At 38.1% G+C, this 21,681-nt stretch overlaps 1 protein-coding gene and 1 long non-coding RNA gene across 2 annotated transcripts; one reads left to right on the forward strand and one right to left on the reverse strand.

The window, feature by feature from the left end:
- Positions 1 to 504: 504 nt before the first annotated feature.
- On the reverse strand, positions 505 to 15,933 carry LOC125481443. The gene is made up of 3 exons (XR_007261341.1): positions 15,867 to 15,933; positions 14,538 to 14,594; positions 505 to 648 (listed from the first exon to the last, which is right to left on the reverse strand). It is a non-coding gene; the product is annotated as an uncharacterized LOC125481443 (long non-coding RNA).
- Positions 15,934 to 18,830: 2,897 nt separating this feature from the next.
- Positions 18,831 to 20,390, forward strand: rag2 (recombination activating gene 2). Its single transcript, XM_020529975.2, has one exon. The coding sequence runs from the start codon at positions 18,834 to 18,836 to the stop codon at positions 20,388 to 20,390; it is 1,557 nt and encodes a 518-aa protein (XP_020385564.2). The 5' UTR covers positions 18,831 to 18,833.
- Positions 20,391 to 21,681: the final 1,291 nt, after the last annotated feature.

A 21,681-nucleotide genomic window follows, 5' to 3' on the forward strand; every position in this document is an offset into this window, starting at 1 on the left:
GATTTTGTTTTCAATTTGCAAAAGGATCTGTTTGGTCATCCATCCATCTATCAGAGATGACAGATCTAACTATTTATTTAGTAACTAGCTTGGTATATATTCGATGAGTCTTTTTCAGGTTGTTTAAAATCAGGTTAGTCACAAGTAGTGAATTGATGCTGTGATTTACATTTGTTTTGTGATGACCTATTTTAAACAATATTCAAACTTATCAAGTCTCAATTTTTGAAAAAGTCAAAGAATAATTTTTAAACCGTATTTTTTTAAACTTGCGTTTTAACTTGCCACCTAATTATGCCACTTCATTGCAGAATCTGTGCAAGCAATATGCAAATTGATTTGAGTAGAAACCCAGGGTGAGGGACACTTTCTAAAGCATACAAAACTTTGGACATAGTTTGCACTAGAATTGCAACTTGTGTATTAAGTGGACTTGACTCCTCTACACTTTGCTCATCTTTATCCATTACTCATGACTCACCTTCTGACAAAGCTTACCTTTTCTGAGGTGCATAAATGATTCCAATAATTCAGCAAATGTTTGCTCATGACTGCTGCAAAATCTTTCCAAAGCATCAAAAGCTATTCCTCCGTCCTCCATAATTTGTGATCCCAATACTGCTCACATCTCTAGTGTAGATATTTCATCTAGAATACAAAACAGGCATAGGATAGCTACAATAAAACAAATGGGCCCATGTGGTCAATGGTGAGGTGCAAGGGCTCACTCATCACTAATTTCAAAGGAAGTAGTCTGCAAAGATCTAGCGACCTCTCTGGTGAATATTTCATGTCTTTCAAAGTTAATTTGGATCTGTCATAAATGAAGGAGATCTCCAGTGTCCAGCAACAGTTCTGTCAACCAACAGGCTAAGCAGTGAACCACATTAAAGAATTTTCACTGATGGCACACCAGGAAGTTAAACATTCCAATTGCTCATCATTTGTTTATCATTTTACAGTCAGGGAAACAAAGATAGTAACATATACATGGAATTTATTTTAAAAACTGAAATATAACAAATAAACTTTAAATCAAAATAAAATAAAAATTTATGGTTCATTATGAATTCTGTCTGCACAGACTTCAAAAGCATGCCCTATGATGGAGTGAGGAAAGACTGACTACAAAATTGCATATACATGGAGGTGACAAGTTTTTGTCAGGAAACTGGCTATTTCAGACATTCAAGGATAGGTGAAAGAGCCAAATTAACCCTTTGAAAACAACTCTCTAAGTAGTCCAGACAGGCCACCCAGGTTGTCTGCTAACACTTTAGAGATCCTGGTGAAGGCAGTGAACAAAATGAGGAAGATCCTGTTCCTTGCTTGGCTCTGAAAGTTATACCTTCGCCATCAATGGAAAGAGGGCGTTGTTCAACCCAGTAACTTAAACTTATAGGACATGACAGTAATGCTGGAGGGGTAGGAAACAATTAAATTACTAGGATTACCAAGGAAAAAAATCTAGATCTCTAACTCACTGCTGATACCTCCAAACTCACTGATCGCAATACTCCCCTCCCCATTTCTTTTCAGTCTTCTCCAATCACTTGACCACATTTCTTTTCACTTTTTATCTTTTTCATTCTCACCGTGATTGCAATCTACATTCAATGTTTTACCTGGTCCATACCAAATATTCAGCCATAACAGCGGACTTTTTTTAAACATCTAACAGATTGGCTCTAAAACAAATTCACACTCGTAATGTGAATACTTTAATCGACATTTTAAAAAGTCCAGCAGGTATCATAGCCAGGGCTGTCTCAGCCAATACATGTGTCTGATCATTGTCACTCCCTATCTACTGTATTAGATGCTGAAGTACCCACTTTATGTCTGAATTACAGTTGTGGTGCTATCAAATTTCTTGGGCATTTTCTTTAATTTGAAGTTTGTTTTTGCAATTGCTGTATTAGTTTGCGTGAATGCAACTTATTAAGCTAAGTAGCCAAAAATGTTAAACAGGATTGCTGAAATTGATTCCAATTGAACTTACATTGAGAATTACAGGTTCCCAATTCTTTGTTATTTGCTGATATAATTGTGATTTATCCATATAGACAATGAAATTGAATTGCTTAAAAAAAAAAAATTTCTAGCATTTTAACTGAGAAACTGCCAAAGTAGAACATAAAATACTAAACTGATGTGTTTCTGAAACTTTGAATGCTTTTTAACAACAAAACCAGGATGTTGCATCGCAAAGCATACTGTCTAGCAATTTAAAAAATAACAGTTCAAATCTGTAATAGAGAAAAACCCCAACTTCTGCAAATCTGATCTCTAGGGAATCTCAAATGAACCAGCAGAAAATGTTTACATAGGCAATCTGAATGGTTTATGCAAAACCTGGCGGTTTTGTAACAGGAAACATTGTTGTTATCAATTGTTTTGACTTCTACCACCAACACCATACAAACTGCTGTAGAGCTTTTTAAAACCTTCCATGAAAAACTACCTCCAGTATCTTTTTCATCGACTACATGATTTATATATTTGTTAAGGTGACAACTGGCACCCTGGAGTGGCAAATACTATCCTAAACAACTGTTACCAGGTAAGTGATCAGGCAACTTCTTTATAGTACCAATGTGTTGTGCAAATAATTCTGAAAGAATGTGAGAGCAAATTGAACTGATTTATGGTGGTCGGTAGTCCCTCCTCCTGTTGTTTATCGAGTGCCAGAGCTATTTTTCTCTAGACTGATTTATTTAACAACGTCCCAAAATGGGCTACAAGATAAGAATTTGTAAATTCACTGATAACAATCTAGATGCATGTCTCATTAAACTGTTTTGGTGCTGTCAGTTGTGGAAATATGCTGCACGCTAGGAGAATTCACTATGCTTCTTCAAAAAAAAAGTCACACGATTTCTTAGGTCTCCAACAAGCGGACAGGACCTCAGCTGCCACACGACTCTTCCTAGTTCAAACATCTGCAGTAACAGTTCGTGAAAACTAAATTAAGAAGGCATTCATAATACAGTTTTCACTCAGCCAAGTCTCATAGCCAAGCACACATCCTGTCATGTTCCATCTTTATCTATCATTAAAAGCACAGTCACGCTCTCATCAGTGAGCATGTACAAAATCATCTGCATTCAAAAGTAATGCAAGATAGAATATGCAGATTGTGAAAGGGGCAAAGCTGTGACCTTTCAGTCTATATGAAGAAAGGGCCATAGAGATGCTGGGGAAGGTGGCAAAGAGACAGTTGTATGGCACAGGTAGAAGGCCATTCACATGCACACAAGGCTGATATCCCTTGTTCATTTTACTCCTTGTCTTGTTTATAGTTCTGCAGAATTGTCACATCCTCAAATATAAAAGTACGTATAGCAGAAAGAGGATAAAACAGTAAAAATGTACCATCTAATTGTCCGATCACCAGTTACGCTCTGTGAACATACGAACACGAGATTGAAGGCTCTTTATTCTGACTTAGTATTTGGGGTTTCTTGGTCACAGTAAATAGGCCAAACAGTCAACATTACATAGCATAGAGCAACACAAATGATGGTGTGAATTTAAAAAGGAATTTCATTTGTACAGTGCCTCTTAAAGCCACAAGATATGTCACAGCACTCCACATTTAATTGAGTTCTCTGAATTAGCGGTTACTATTGTAATTGATGGAAAGGTGACAACTATATTGTGCACAGTTAGGTTTCACAGATAATCTCCTCTAATGATAATGCCCAAGGGATAAATAAATGATAGGACACTCAAAACTGCTAGCCATGAAATACATGTGTTCAAACGGTAGATGGGTCTTCAGTTTAATATCTCAATCAAACATCAACTTTAACAATCCAGCACTTCCTGAGTAATACATGGTGGTATCAGCCTTTTATCTGGGATGGATATTGATCCCAAGATCTGCTGATTCAGAACCATAAGTTCTACCAACGGGCAAGACCAAAACCAAGGCTCAGATTTTTGCCCTGAACACAGCGCTACCCATTTTTGCAGGACTGGGAATGTAGTCCAATCAGGATCTGTACATACATGGCTCATGGATGCAGTTAGGCATTTAAATCATCAATTGCCTCCATTTAATTTGGTTCTTGGCAGCTCAGAGACATGAAACCAGGGTGTGCAGATTAGACCTGGGTAAGAGAAGGTTTAAACTTTATTGATATCTTTAATTAGCCAGTGTACCCCTTTGGAGATTTAAGGTATCTTTTGTATCAAGTTCCACAACACCCTGGATAGGTAAGATGTCCTTTGGTGGGGGTCAGGTGCCCTTTGGAATGGTTAAATGTAGGCACAAACGTGTGTAAAATATATATAAAATAATTACTGTCGAGCTCATTAGAACTGTCGACAAATTTGTCAAAATTTACTGTTATAAGGCTTTATTTAGTTGAAGGAACACAAACGTAATTTTTTTACATGAATAACTGTTCGTTCCTCCACCCATGCTAATACACTAAGCCTTGGGCTCTTATCGTATTAAATAGCCTTATGTACACCTGGGGTTTTTGTGTCAAATTCACTATTTATTCAGAAATGTTACTAAATTTGGTAAATATGATTTGTCTTTAATAAAGATTATTTATGGCTTCAGGACACATTGTAAAATGAAACCACATATTAATGAATTTACCAAGACAATCCTGCAGAGTCTAGTGAGTTTCTTCCTCACTGCTCCTAGGTTTTGGCTTCAGGTAAAATAACATTTACATATGTTCTATCACTGCCACCCATGTTAACGGTGAAATTGCTTTTTATTGCAAGACATTTCTCATCTGCAAAAATAAACCACATTTCCCTGCAAGACCTCCCAATGTGGCAGTATTCAACCCTATCTGTTTCCACTTTTACCAACAGTTATTTTAACATGACTATCAGCCTCTTAGAAACTACTGTTTTTAAGAACTCCTCATCACATGATGATCTTATTGAATATGAACTAACAGCACTAAACATTAGTTATAATTTTATAATATAGTTATTATAACTTATAATCAGTCGACCTCAAGCTACAACTTGTAGCCAATGATCCAGCATGCCATTTTCTGGCCCACAAATATGGTACCCAAATACTTAAATATAAAAAGATAATCTCTAAACCTCTAAATCTTAAAGAATTGTTCAACTGTGATGAATTAAACAAGACGCAGAGCTTTTCTTTCTGTGGTTTGAACTGAAGAAGTATAGGCATCTGTTCAATTCCCTTTCTTAGAAGAGCTCTTCATACAGTCACAACCACAGACAAATGTAACACTTGGCAAAGTTCATTATAAAGAAGATGAAACAATCAGGAAGAGACATTTTGCGCTTATTATAATCATAAGATTACAATAGTGAGAATTCTAGTTCATAAACTAATTTTTGGAAGTGATCAACTCACTACATATTCCAAACTTCGAAATAATCATATTCAAGTTGTGCATTTCTTCATGTTCATAAGCTTTTTTGAGATAATTCACTAAAACAAGGTGACAAAAGTGTATTTATTACAGCACAATGGAACTCTGAAAATGCTTCACAAAGAACTGGACTGAACACCAAGGACTGGATTACAGCCAAATCACCCCAATTTAGCATTCTTCTAAGTAAGCACAATCTTAAAAGTTTAAATCTCATCTAATCTGAATTACTCCAAGACATCTTCAGAAAAGGAAAACAGGTAAGCAATAAAATGATTTCTTTTTCCTTTAAAACAGAATGAGACAGTTTAATCTAATTGTTTGCTGTTCTTACTGTTTCTCCACAGTTCCATATGATTCTCTCTTTCAATTATTTATCAACTTTTTTTAAAGCAACTGCTCAAGTCACAACTGCACTCTCTAGCAAACTATTCCATGTTCTAACACTGTCATAAAACATTTTCTTCTAACCTCTCTCCAACTTTCTTAACAGCAACTTTAAACTGATGACTCCTCATGACTGACTTTCCAAGTAGAGTAAATGGGGACCACTGTGCTCTATGGAATTCTATGCTGGCACAACAGCCTCAAAACATCTATCATTACAAAAAGGATGAAATGTTGTGCTCTAGATGCATTTTCGGCCCAAGCTCAACCCAACTTGTGGCTGAAAAATCAAACTCTAAAAAGAAAAGAATTTGAAGACCTCAGCGGTCTTTCGAAGAAAACATTTAAGGGAGATTTTTTTCACATGCTGCAGCATTTTCTAATTTTTCCAATATATCCACAAGTCTCAAAAATCTTGCACTCCAGAAGAATTTTGAAGCAATTCCTTGTGCTGGGCTACTCCAAACACCATCCCACACATGTGACCAATAATCATTGGACGAAATAACTGAGCCCAAGGGAATGAAAAGTTCCCAAATTCAGGAAGTATGAATTTCACTCATAATCTACCGTCAGTGACAGACAGGAAAAAGCCTTGAGAACTGAACCTTACATGACCCTTCCTTGGGGGTCACCAGACCCAAAACGTTAACTCTGATTTTTCTTCACAGATGCTGCCAGGCCTGCTGAGCTTTCCAGCAACTTCTGTTTATGTTCCTGATTTACAGCATCCACAGTTCTGTCGATTTTTATCCAAATGAAAGAAAGTCATTTTCAGTCTCGAGGATCTGCCTAAGAAGAAAGACGACAAGTTCTTTATCTTCCGGATTTGTCTTTGAACAACAGCCATGGAATGTTGCCATTAGAAACCCCAAGTTGTGTCTAAAGTCATTTAATAAATGCTATACAATTCATAATCAAGAGTGGTGACGGCATGTTACATATCAGGCAGGGAGACTGAGTTGCTGTGACAACATGCACTTTGTAGTCTGGAGCTCTGGATAGTAAGGGTAGAGATCTTAACTTTCTTTCCATTACATGGCAGACCGGGAATTTCTCCTGCTATTACCGCCTGCTGTTGGCATGTGCCAGAAGGATTTGCAGCTTGATCCTCAATTTATTCAGCCACATTATGACACATAGAATTCCTTGGTCGTTAAATCCCTGGGTGGGACTCAAATCTGGAGATCTGTCTCAGAGGCAGAGACGCTATCCAATGCATCTACCCACGTGCTCTCCTTATAATCAAGAGTATGATATTTTCTAGAACTTATTTTGAGCACCATTTACTATCTATTTACCACCACCTTGAGCTGTCGACTGTATGTCAATTCTGTCTGGCTACTGAATAAGCATTATCATGTATTTGCATTACAATTCAAAAAAAACTTCATAAAGACATAACCATTGTCTTCTACAGTATACAACAGAATTGGGCAAATATTTTCATAAAAATTTTTTTTGCTAGAAATCACAATAAATTAGAAGAGAGTTTTCAATCCAGGAATAATCAGAATATATGATGACCACATATTCAGGAATTGCCCTGGTTAGGTTACAGTTTAAGTTTCTGCCAAAACTAGTTTGCTTAATCACAAATGCAAAAATTTCAAGGAACAATGACATTTTGGCAGTCATAATGACCAGACCCCAAGTCATTAAACTCATGGGGGAGGAGGGATGTTCTGTTCCACTTTGTTATTCAGCCATCCTCTCGGTCACAACGGGTCAATTTTAAAACGATCCCTTTCCTTGTGGATGCATTTCCCAGGACTCAAATGAATTTATGTTCTAAAAGGAGTCAATTTCTCCAGGCTTACATGTTAACAAAAGAATGAGTTGACTAATTACCAAACTATAGAAGAATTAGTAACTCAACACATACACAGAGATTAGAAAGAAGAGGCAAATCCAAAAAAGATACAGTTTAAAAAGAAGCTTTCAGACCCTGAATTGTTTATGACGAGTGGTTAGTTGTAAATTGTGGCTGTTGCAGTGAAGGTTATCAGTAGAATTAACGTTGTTAGTTGAAAAGCCAATTTTATGGTCCTTAGTTGCAGATTAGTTGAGATTTTATCATTCTGATTCCTATTGGCTGTGACTGTATTCTAGTATTCAGAGCCAGAGAAAGTCCTTTTGTCTGACTGCTAGCTATCTGACTTCCACGACACAGAGTGACAGAATCTCTCTTGTCACAACACTGGGGTGACTGACAGCGGGTTCTTTGACTGTGGTATGGTAATGCTCAAACCCAGGCTGGTACACACAGCAGCATTCAGTCCCATCAGCGCACTGAACTGTCCTTGTGTATTCTTCAAAGGGAAGAGAACAAAACATGAATGCAGTTTGGGATATAATGTGCAGGGAATGGCTTGCTGTTGAGTAGGGGTCATCAGCCTCTTGTTATCTTTGTAGTCAAATGAGATCACAGTCCAGTCTGTTTTGAGATGCCTCTTCTCCACCTTGAGGGGATGCTGTTTAACATTCTTTGTATCCAAAGGTAACATTCCATGGGTGTATCTTTCTCCAGAATGTCACTTAATTCATATCCACAGTCATTTTTGACTGTATTAGTCGTCTTTTAAAAAAAACACATTTTAGAGTTACAACGTACAAAGTTAAAAATGTACACTATACTGACCCATGGTTTCATTAATGTACCCAAGTCAGTTAACATTTTGCTTTTGCTTTAATAATAAACCTAAAAGATGCCTACATCTAAGAAACTAATTGCAAATTGAAAAGCCCAGAGGCGATGAGCTCCTTCACTTAAAAGAAGCAACACGATGGCTCAGTGGTTAGCACTGCTGCCTCACAGCGCCAGGGACCCGGGTTCAATTCCACCCTCCGGCAACTGTCTGTGTGAAGTTTGCATATTCTCCCCGTGTCTGGGTGGATTTCCTCCAGGTGCTCTGGTTTCCTCGTGCAGGCCAGGTGGATTGGCCATGCTAAATTGCCCACAGTGTTCAGGGATGTGTGGGTTAGAGGGGAATGGGTCAGGGTGGGATGCTCCTAGGGTCGGTGTGGACTTGTTGGGTCGAAGGGCGTGTTTCCACACTGTAGGGATTCTATGATTCTATGAAGCTTTCCCAAAAATTACAATCAGTATGATAACTAGCAAAGGGAATTTAATTTGAAGGATATGATCAAGTTCTGAGAGGGTTAGAGTAATAATCCAGATAAGGTGCTACAGATGTATTGCAGTGTAGTATTTATATATTGGTTATCTTGCACCTTTAGAACATCCAATGTCATCGTTGCATCTGTTGTACTCCAGCAATCAGACAGTTACACTCATCACGGTTGTGCTTAGTACCATCTGCACCCAGCTGTAAACTCCCTGAAATATCTTCTACACTGCCTGTATGCTGCATATTTGCCAAGTGTTCGGCACCTTCTAATTCTACAAGCAACTTCAGTCTCCTTTGCACTTGACAGGTAATATTGTTTAAAGAAAGTGATCAGAGGTAAGAATGCAGCAGCTGATAGCAATCATTTTTAAAAGATAGTTTTTTTTAACCTTACTTAAAAGTAGTACAGCTGTTTTCAAACAAGGTTCTTGTTATTGACTAATTTATCACAGGATTTTAAACTATACAAAAGTTATTGAGTGATGTCCCATTATTATCTTTACATCAGTCTCTGCAAAGTTTCCTTAGTCTAGAAAAACATAAATACACTTTGTCAAAAAAATTTTATCTACTAACAATGTTAGGGTTAAACAAAAATATATACACCTATTAATGCCATCATGTTATTTATTGAGAAGAAACAAGTTTAAAAGTTAGAACACTAATGTAATTACCATATTATTTATAGGCACAGTCCAGAAAATCCAATAGGGCAAAAACTGGCATGTCATCATAGAGGTGACCAAATCTGATTGTTATATTTGTGCTCTACTCACCTTGCTTCTACATTTATAAGAACAATGAAGGTTGCCAACCTAAACTAACATAAAAATGATGTATTAATATTAATCAAGTGCAACTTCAGCATTCAAAGAATAGTACGGCATTAAGCAAAGTGGATCAGAGATAGAAAAAGCTATTGGCTAATGTACTCAAGTATTGTTTAAAGAAAAGCCAGAATCAGAAAACACAGTAATTAAAAACCTACACTTTCACAGCTGTTATTTCATTGTATGAAGCTAAAATAACTTGAAATACATTTTGCTCAAAAGGACAGGAAAAAAGATAAATGTAACATTAACTATAGACAATTACAAGCAACCACTTCTTAAACCCAAATTGTCATAATTAAATTTAAACAAAGAATCAAATTTGTATTAAGTTTAATCTTCTGGTAGATTTTTGTCTAAATTGTTCACTTTATAAAACAGCATCATGTAATTTAGTTACCCTTAAACCTGCTGGGTCAGAGTCTGGGTGCTAACTCTCCAAATAGATCAACCAGCTCATTTACAATTGTAATTGTCTCAGACTTTAAATCCAAATCCCATTAAAATGGTGACTGTAGTTGTTTGAACCCTGTCAAGTTTGAAATTTGAAGATAGATGTGAGGCGAATCCACAATGAAGGCTGGCCTCATACATGAAGAATGCTCAAACGGGTGAGGCACCACAGGGCGGTTGAAACTGTCGCAATCTCGGAGAAGGAGAAAACAATGAAAAAAGATGAGGATCAGGGAAGGACAGACCACAAGTTATATTCTGTTTATATTATGTGAAGAATGCAATTTAAAAACGAGATAGGGGCAGTTAGCAGTTTGTGGGAGGCACATGGAATGTTGTTGTTTATTGCAAGGGGAATGGAATATTAAAAAATTAAAAATTTTATTGCAACTATATAAAGTAGCTGATGAAACTTCATCTGGTTTACTGTGTACAATTTTGGTCTCTTTATTTGAAAAAAAATTGTAATTGTGTTAGAAACAATGTGAAGAAGGTTCACCTGGCTTATTTATTGTTTTACTTTCATTTAATAAAAAAAGTCTCCCTTTTTTAACGAAGAGGAGGAAAAATGTTCTCATTCAGAGGGTTGTTAGTATGTGAAATTCTCTTTTCCAGACAGCAGTGGAGGCTGTGCCATTGAATGTATTCAAGGTTGAGTAACATAGATTTTTTGATAGAGAAGAGTCAAATATTATGCATGGCAGAAAGGAAGCTCTGGAGAGGAGACCACAAACAGGTCAAACATGATCTTATTGAATGGCAGAGCAGGCCCTAAGGGCCAAATGGCTGGTCAATGTCTTATGTTCCAAGATATTGGTTAGTTTTGTATTTCAGAAAAGATGCAAAATTCGAAATGATTTCCATTCTTAGAATGACCAAGGGCTACTCTACACACAAAAACCAAACTAGTTGTAAATGTGGGGCAAAGACGACTATGAGCATAAATTATGCCAAAAATGTTAAATTTTAGCTTATACCCTGGTGTAAAGGAAATATTACTCAATACCAGAACTGCCTTGGTCACCAGTGACCAAGGGGGAGAAAAGGGGAGAAAAATAAAGATATTTCTCTACACGCTGTCCCTACATTGCAGTCTGTTCAGTCACAACATTCAGAACCAACAGTAAATGTACTAGTGGGTAGTACTGTTGAAATTCAAAAGAAAAGTTTTAAGTTCACTTGGTTTTGGAATAACACCACTGTCAAATATCATTTAGTACAATTATATTACAGCAGTTGTATTAAATCAACTTTGCTAAAAGCCAAAATACAATTATGTAGAACCAAGCCTTCCTGTGTTAGATCTTCCAAAATGCATCACTTTGTATTTGTCTGGATTAAGCTTCATCTGCCACTTCTTTGACCAAGTCTCTAGCCTATTTATATCCTGCTGTATTCTCTGACAATCCTCACTATCTGCAGCTCCCCCAAACTTTGTGTCGTCCACAAACTTAATAATTAGGCCACCTAAATTCTCCTCCAAATCATTTGTGTACAATATACAAGTTCAGCAGCTAGTAGGAAGGCAAATGCAATGTGGACCTTCATTTCTAAGTGGATGGAGTATAAAGATAGTGAAAGATCTTGCTAAAACTAATTAGACCACATGTAAAATACTGTATCTCAGGAAAGATATACTGGCAATGCAGAAAGTCCAGAAAAGGTTCATCAGTCTGATTCCATGCGTGAAAAGATTTTCTTATGAGGGAAGCTTGTGTAGATTAGGTCTTCACTGAAGTTTAGAAGAATGAGAGGTGACCTTATTGGGAAAATATAAGATTCATAGGGGACTTGACAGGGTAGACGTGGAGCGACTTTTTTCTCCTTGTGGGATAGTCTAGAGCCAAACACCGTAATCTCACAGTAACAGGTCAAACTTATAAGACAAAAATGAGGAGTATTTTATTCTCTCAGTGGGCAGTGAATCTCTGGAGGGCTGTAAAGGCTGCGTCATAAACTATATTCGAGGCTGAGGCACAGCAGATTTTTATTCAGTAAGGGAATCAAAGATCATGGAGAAAAAGCAGGAAAGTGGAGTTGACATTAGCCACGACTTCACTGAATGGCAGACGAGAGTTGATGGCCTACTTTTGCTTCTACATTTTATGGTTTTAATGAGCTGTCCCTCTTCAAATGACAGCACTGATTGTTCACATTCACTTTACCCTTGAAAATATCATCTGAAAGACAGCAATTCCAACAAAAAAGTATTCCCTCTGTTCTACACCAGAGTGCCAGCCTAGGTTATGCGCTCAAGTCTTTGGAATGAGAGTCGAACCTACAACTTTGTTCCAAAGAATTGTGGGAAAATTGGAGAGACATCACAAACAAGAGCTCTCCCCTTTAAGAGGGAGAGAAGGCAAATGTCTTTTTCCTTCTCTCAGATGGTCTGCGGAATTCTTTTCTCTAAAAAGCAGTGGAGCCTCGGTCACTGAATTTAGTTCAGGCTGGGTTCAATAGATTTTCGATAGACGAGGGTTATGGGGTCAGACATGAAAGTAGAGATGAGACCACAGTCGCGATCTCATTAAAAGGCTGTGCAGGCTCAGATGTCTGAATGGCTTGATCCTGCTCCTATATTCCTAGGATTACAGCTTGGCTGAGCCAAGACTGACAATCTGGTAAAGACACGACTAATAAAAATAAGTGCCAAAGTACCTTTTTTGCCCTGTAGGTTTGTAAAAAAGACATCCTGTAGACTACCTCATCAATTGCTTTTCAAATTAATACCAAAGAACAAGTACAACAAACGTTCATCAAACTAATTCTGGAAGTGGAGGCATTGTCTTATGAGGAAAGATTAAATATTCTCAGACTTTATTTTCTGGAAATTAGAGGAATCAGAGGTGATCTCATTCAAACATACATTTTATGGAGATTGACAAGATAGATGAGGTAGGATGTTTCTCTTGCTAGGGAGTCTAGATTTGGGCGTACAGCCCCTAGTAAGGAACAGATCATTCAGGACTGAAATGAGGAAGAATTTCTTCACTCATGGAGCAATCTTTGGAATTCTCAGTCCCGGAAGGCTGTGGATGATCAGATGTTAAGTACATTCAAGGTGAAAATCAATTGATTTCTACATAGAAAGGATATGGGACAATGCAGGAAAGTAGTATTGAAATAGAAGATCTTATCAAATGGCCAAGCAGGCTTGAAGAGCTGAATGGCCTACTTCTGCTCCTACTTCTTATGCACTCTTAAGAATTGGCATTTTTTTTGCTATTGTTGAAAAAGGCTTCTTTTGTCAAAGCTTTTGGACTGGATTCATCAGGACATTTTGCAAAAATGCCAATTCAATGGCAAAACCAACATTTATGCTGCAGAAAAGCAAATTGCTGATTGGTTGGCCAGTGTATTCTGATTGATAGAGATGTTGCCAATCATAATATACCCAATAATGCTAATTGATAGTTAACAGATAGGTTTGATTAAGTTTCAAACTATGCAGGTTGACTATGATTGGTCAGGACACTGCTCTTAGAAATTAATCGACAAATGGCTGAAACAGATACAGTGCATATACATGTCTTTCCTAGCTGCAAAGAATAGGCCTCCATGTAATAAGTTTCCAGTACATACAAGTGTGCCATACTGAACTATCATAAATTGGCTGTCAGCCTAATCTGTTGCACATTCAGGATTATCCAGCAAGTATCATATTTTAGAATCGCATCTAATCTTATGCTGTGGGTTTTGCAAGTACAGGCTGGCTGTGGATAGCCAGTTACCTTGCTTGTTGTGAGCAGCCAAAGAGACGTGCTATTTGATTTGATCCACTAGTCTTTGGGATGTACCACCTACATACCTGGCATCACAGCTAAACCGAAATGCATATACCACATTATCCATCTGTGATAGACAAATCATCTTTTCGGCATAATTTTAGTGGCAAACAGCACTCATGTTATTACTGTATTGTAGCTGCACGGCAATCTGAGGTGAATTGGACACTGTTCAGGGCCAAGGGTGACCACCTTGAGAGTGATTAGTTACTATAAAAGGTTAAATTCCAATTATTTAATATGCTGATTACAGTTCAGTAGAAATACTTATTGTAAAATTGGAGAATTTCAATCAAAATTTCATATTAAAAATCAATTTTTCAGATCAATTTTGGAAATGATAGCACAGTATTGTCAGATTTATTGCACAAACTATAAGAACACGTGCCACAATGTTGGTTTCTTATAGCAAACCAGATTCTTTAACAGAATGGTTTCACAACACTAACAAAAAGGTAAAAACTAGATTACTTAGCTGTCCAGGTGGCACAGTGGTTAACACCATTTCTTTTTGCAACAAGTACCTCTCAGGCCATATTCAATGAACTGCAATTCAGGAGAAAAACTTACATTCACTTCACAAGCTTTTGCAAAGCATTTCTTTCCAAGATCTCCACGTGAACCAAACTGAAAAACAGCAGCATTAGAATTCAAAGAGAAAATGAAATGCTCACAACAAAACTGCTTTGTAAAATGCTGTAAATGTACAAATTGGATAAATGTAAATCCTTCTTTCCTTTTGCAATATAACTCACATGTAGATGGGGTAGGTTTCTACCAGCCATGAAACCAAATCAACTTAATATCATCACAGAGTGAGAAATCTATAAAAGGCAGGTCATAGCTGACAAATTGCATCAAGTGCTTGAGGAAATATTGCAGTGTATAGTGACAGGAATTGCAGTACAAGTGGATTCTCAAAAGCAATTTGGTAAACCATTACACAAGAGAGTTCTGTTTATAAGATTAAGGTACATGGCATTAAAATCATATTAATGGTCAAGAACTTTAGAGCACTTTGCACTGGTCTATATATGTATTACAGCCATATGTTATTTAACAACGTAATATCAACTTACAGACATTAAGATAGAAAGCCTGGTTAGCTTTGGAATGATTTGTATGACTTTAGGAGATAAAGACGGATTAGCAAACAGAATGGATTGATGTCGGATGAAATTTAACCCAGAAAAATGGATGGTCTGCCAGAACAATAAAGAGGTAATGGTTTCAATGGTTAAAGGGAGATAAATCAGTAATTGAAAGAAATAAAATCATACAGTAAACAGCCAAGAGCTGAAACTGAATGGAATACTCTTTCAAAAAGGCACAACTGGCAGAATTCTCCATATGGCATCCTTCTGTTCAGTATAAATCAAAAATCCACAGCGGTACCTAGATGATAGCAACCACTTAAAACTCACAAGTGGACTGATAAACCCCCACCCCCACCCCCACACCAGCACCCAGCCAAATACAATGTGTGGACACCCCAACACATACACACACAGTGTAGAGACACCATTGCACCCCCCCCCATAGCATAGAAAGATCACCCCCTCTCCTACAACCACACAGTGTAGAAAGCCCACACCAACTTCCCACCCAGAGCAGAGAGACCATCGAAACTACCTCCCCCCCACCCCAACACACACACACACAGACAGACAGACACAAAAACAGACATGCAGTGTGGACAGACCACCCCACCTCCCCCAGTGTTGAGATCACCCCCCAAGACATAGGACCCAGACCCCTCACGATGAATGATCTTTAACTCTTCCCCCACCACCATTTGTACTGTGTATTATTTATTGATGACGAGGATTCAGGCGGCTGTTAAACGCAGCTTGTTGTTATAATCTTAACGAGTTTTGCAGCGATCTCCAAAGGTCCTACCTGTCTGCTCCTGTCGCCAGGCAACACCGACGGTGCGGGGAATGCTGGGACATGTAGTCTAGGTGGGCGCGGTCTGAGAACTACAAATCCCACAAAGCCTGCGGGCGGGTCCCCCTGGAATCGAATTCCCGAAGCAATATAGCCACAGAATATTGGTTCCGGAATCAAGAGGAAGGTGTTATAAAGAGATTACACTAAATAGTGAATAATCAGATGATGCAGACTATAATATGTTGATTATTTTACTCTTAGCAGCGCTCCTGAAAATAAATCTATTGCTCTTTTTTCTTTCTGCTGCAATAAAATATTATGATGTTAAAATTACATTGGCAATCTTGTGTGATTATGTTCAGTGAATGACCGCCACAAGTCAGACTTCCTTTCTGAATTGTCTAATATGACCATCAGCTAGGATCATAACAGGTGTTAGTGTGGAAAAGGTTAGATAAATTGTATTCGGGTCACATCATTCAGAATCCTGGATGCATTGATGGTATATCGGTCAGAGATTAAGACCTATAAATTGACCGATGGAGACAGGCCAGTGGAAAATGGCTGCAGGAAAGAATCACCATGGTAGACGAGGTTGGGAGACTGGAGACTGGAGATCCTTTGCCAGATTTGCCCACACAGTATTGAACCCTGGGGAATTCCATAGCAATATGAAAACAGCCTTTCACTGCATCACTCTGCATTTGTAACCATGATGCTACTGCCTTGTTTGTCCCCACTGGACTTCAATTTTGCTACTTTGTTGTCCTTTATCAAACACCTTTTGGAAATCCATATACACATCGACAAACTTTTTTCATCCAGTCTGTCTCCAAAACTTCATCAAGACCTCAGTACAATTAGTCAAACAGGATTTCTCCTTTATGACTCTCTGCCAGCTCTCCCTTAATTGGTCTTCACTTGTCTAAGACACTGTTAATTTTACTTGTGGATTTTGTTTTTAAATGCTTCTCTGTTGCTGACAATAAACTGACTGCCGGGTTAATCCTTCCTCTAATTTTGGAAAGAGGGTTGTGATGCTTGGAGTTCTCCATCCTTTGGAACAGCCATTTATCAAAGGAGGATCTGGTTTTCCTTAACCACTTTGCTTGTATCATCCTCAAAAAACTCATCAGGTTTTTCTCATTCTGCTGTAGTTATTCAATGCTACTGATCAAATTGTTTTCATTTCTCTTTCAGGCAATGGATTCCAAATTACCTCCCTACATAAACAAAGATTTCTCACATTATCACCAAGTTTGCCAATTACCATAAATCTGTACTTTCTGGCCCTTCTGATTTTTTTGCATCAATAATGACATGTATTCTGCAATGAATATTTAGGCCGATGTGTAGGAGCTGTATGTTCGTATTAAATATTTGGAACATAGAAGGTATTAGAGACATGAATTAACCTGTACTAATAGTCTACTTCTGCTCCTAAATCTTATGTAGTGGAAGCTGGGTCTTTGTTCAAGTCTGATTTGGATAGACTTTTGATAGACAAGGGACTCAAAGGTATTGGATGCAGATAAAAAGTGGACCTGAGACCACAACCAGATCAGCCATGATATTATTGAAGGATGGAACAGGCCTGAAGGGTGAAATTACCCAAAGAAAAATCTAGTAATACTTGCAAATGGCACACACCAGTCCAACTTGTTTTATACATTTCAGAACAATGCTCCAGTACGATTAGTATGATCATTTCCAAGTGTTAAACTGTTTCTTCCCTCTGGTCTGCTGCCATTTCCAATGACTACATCATATTCAAAGCTATTTTGCTGACAATGCGTTAATTCACTGTGATATTTGTGTGATTAACAATTTTTACAGTCCTTATCACAAACAACAAAAATAAAGATTCATTCTTTTTCTCCCAGAAATATCCTTTACAGATACTCAACATTAGTGACGTCTCACTCCTAATTTCACTCTCTGATTTCTCATTCAACTGACAAGGTCACATGCATTTCCTTTTGGCAACATTTTGCACATTCACCAGATGTGATTCTCTTTATTTCCCTTCAAGATACATGATAAGGTTAACACACTGACTTTAGTCTGACTTTGACTATTCCGAGACTGCATTTCTTCTGAACAATCCTGCTTCTGGCTTTGTAGATTCTAAAACCTGAATTCAATAATCACCTCAGCAATTATCTTACCAGGTAGCTTATCTAGTTAAAAACCAAAAGAACTGCGGATGCTGTAAATCAGGAACAAAAACAAAGTTGCTGGAAAATCTCTGGTCTGGCAGCATCTGTGGAGGAAAAAACAGAGTTAACATTTCAGTTTTGAGTTCTGAGGAAGGGTCACCGGACCCGAAACGTTAGCTTATCTAGTTATTTAGCTTATGTCTTAGGATTTATTAGAAAATCTATTTGATCCACTGCAAAAACTATGGGTTTCTAACCCTTACAGATCTAAAAATGAAAAACCCATTTACATCTACTTTAGAACTCAAGTCCCCAAATAATAATATAAATCTTAATCATACACTGTTCCACCTCCGGACTCCCCCCACTTATGTTCCTAAGATAGAGGAATGATAAAAAGATTCGGTTATTTGAAGATTTCATGTCCTGAACTGGAATTGGAAAGAAACTAAGTTTGCTGAATGAAGATTTATTGAAACTGAATTGCAGTAATACGGTTGGAAGTAATTACACTTTGTGCTTGACAAATAATTGATTTATTTAAACAAAAAAAAATCAATGCAGTACAATATTTTCCTCATTTAATAACATAAAATAATTTTATACCCTACAGTAATTGAATTTTGAACTATAAAGTGAGTCTTTTTTAATTGTTGATTTATCACACAGATTGCAGCCAAAACCGGCATTTTTGCACTTAATAAAATCTGCCGAATGGTTAGAATCCATAATAATTAATTTTGTTATAAATATTTAATTCTAACATCATTTTATGTTTCTTTTCTTCCATAGATACTGTCAGCTTTTCACCGCTACAATGTCTCTGCAAATGGTTTCAGAGAGTAGCAAAACTGGACTCATCTACCCAGGCTTTTCTTTATTCAATTTTAACGGGGAGGTCTTCCTTTTTGGTCAGAAAGGGTGGCCAAAAAGATCGTGCAGCACTGGAGTTTTTCTTCTTCATCTCAAAGGCCATAATTTCAAACTGAAAGCGGTTTCATTTTCACCTGACTCCTGCTACCTTCCCCCTCTGCGTTGTCCTGCAATAACACATTACTCAGATCCCTCAGAACCTAAGAGCCCTTTATATTTCATCCATGGTGGGAGAGATCCAAATAATGACTTGACTAATTCACTTTATTTAATGATGGTTTACAGCAGCACTGGCAACAGGAGAACATCGCTTCGTTGCATTGAAAAAAATCTTCAAGGAGACGTTCCCCAAGGAAGATATGGTCACACCATCAATGTGGTTCAGTGCAAGGGGCAAATGTTGTGTGTCTTGTTTGGGGGTAGATGTTTCCGGCCCCCAGGGCAAAGAACCACGGAAAACTGGAACAGTGTAGTTGATTGTTTGCCGGAAGCTTTTCTGATTGATATAAACACCGGCCATTGCACATCCCACATACTTCCCGAAGTAGAAGATGGGTTTTCATTTCATATCGCCATTGCAAAAATTGACAGAGTCTACATATTAGGTGGTCATTCAATTGAAACTAATTGTCGCCCTGCAAGGTTGCTTTGTCTGAAGGTTGATTTATTAGGGACTTCTCCAAGCGTACAGTGCACAATACTGCAAGGTGGCATCTCTGTGTCGAGTGCAATTGTGACCCCAGCTGGAAAAGATGAATTCATAATTGTGGGTGGCTACGAGTCAGAGATCACGAAGCGAATGATTTGCAACACCATCACTGTGGAGAACGACAACATTCAGATTTTGGAAAAGGAGCCCCCAGCATGGACCACTGATATTAAAGCAAGCAAAACCTGGTTTGGTAGCAACATGGGAAGTAATGCAGTGTTAATCGGCATTCCTGGAGAAAGCAAACAAGATGCAGGCGAGGCAAACTTCTTCTACATAGCAAAATTTGGGCAATTAGACGAAGAAAGTCAAATTCCTTGCAGTCAGGAATCCTTTACTGATCGAGAAGAATGCAGCACTTTTGAAGATTCAGAAGAATTTAACTTTGAAGTAGAGGGCGAGGGTTCTGATAATGCAGAGAACCGAGATAATGCTGATGAGGAAGGTTATTGGATTAAATGCAGCTCCACGTGTAATGTGAACGTCAACCTCTGGGAGCCTTATTACTCCACAGAATTAAATAAACCTGCAATGATTTTCTGCTCTAGTGGAGGTGATGATGGACACTGGGTACATGCCCAGTGCATGAATCTTGCAGAATCGCAGCTGATTCAGTTTTCTCAAGAAAACACGAAGTATTTTTGCAATGAGCATTACATCGATAGAGGAATTCAAACGCCTCAAAAGAAACAGATAAAGCGAACACCAATTAAATCTCCGCGTAAGAAATCGCCAGCCACTCTGAAAAGGACACCAATGAAGAAAAGCTTTCTGAAGAGATTATTTGATTGAAACTGTAAGATTCTAACAGTGATGCACAATTTGGAAATGACTGACAATTAAATCATTTGCAATTTAACATTTGGGGTCGTAGCAATATTCGTGCTTTCTGATGTCTAGCTTACGCTAAACTTGTTGCTATCTAAAGATATCCAAGATAAGTGTGCAGACTATATATGCAACACACAACAAACGGTGAGCTAAAAGTCAAATCTCTGTCAGCATTATATAGTCTACATGGTATGGATTCTTTCTTGTTAACTGAAACAATGTACTTTTCCTTATTTAACAAAAATTCTAATAGACTTGTCATGTGATCCAATGATACCATCATACTATGCAATATCGAAATACTGCAGATGCTGGAACCCTGAAGTAAAAAGTAAACTGGAAGTGCTCAACAGGAAAGGCAGCCTCTGTACAGAGAGGTCAAAGGCGTCTCATTCAGAACAAAAGTTCAGAAAGATATAAACAAAATGTTCTGACAATAAGTCATCGGCCCAGACTGTTGCCCTGTCCCAAACTGTTAGATTTTCCCAATATTAGAATCATAGGATCCCGACAATACAGAAAGATGCCATTTAGCCCATCGAGTCTGCACCAACCCTCCAAAAAGCTTCCGATCCAAACCCCTATCCAATCCCAGGAACCCTGCATTTCCCATGGCTAATCCACCTACCTCCTTATCCCTGGACACCACAGGGCAATATAGGATGGCAAATCCACTGACCTGCACATCTTTGGCCTGTGGGAGGAAACCAGAGCACCCAGCAGAAACGGGGAGAACATGCACACAAACAGTCAACCCAGGCTGGAATCAAACCCAGGCCCCTGATGTTGTGCCACCATGCCACCCATATTCTAAGAGTGGATTGTATAGGAGGGCCGATTCCATTCCCTCAACCTGTAGTACACCCTGGGGGATTTGGGTAGGCATGGCTGGGAGACCCCAGTGTGGTGGAGAATAGAGACGAATCAGAGAGGCTGGGGAGGCTACTGAGGACCATCCCAAAGAAGGTGCCTCTTTCCTAGTTGATAGCAAAACTGACTGACAAAGATGCAGACCTTCAACACTGGCATGGGGCTGTAAAGTTCACCACTGCCTGTTTTTATTTCTCCTGGGTTATAAATTACATAAGACTCTCAGCACACAATAAGGGCCAGTGGGACACATTTAAATGCAACAAATGGTCTAAACAAAAACTAATTTTCAAATGATGCCGAGCCAGAACATGAGATTTGTTGCATAATCTTTTGCTATTTTGCAATGTTACCTCTAATCTTTTTTGGCATTACTGTTCTG

This window comes from Rhincodon typus, unplaced genomic scaffold (genome assembly GCF_021869965.1).
Source record: "Rhincodon typus isolate 14 unplaced genomic scaffold, sRhiTyp1.1 hic_rhity00002178, whole genome shotgun sequence".
In the NCBI taxonomy this organism is placed as follows: Eukaryota; Metazoa; Chordata; class Chondrichthyes; order Orectolobiformes; family Rhincodontidae; genus Rhincodon; species Rhincodon typus.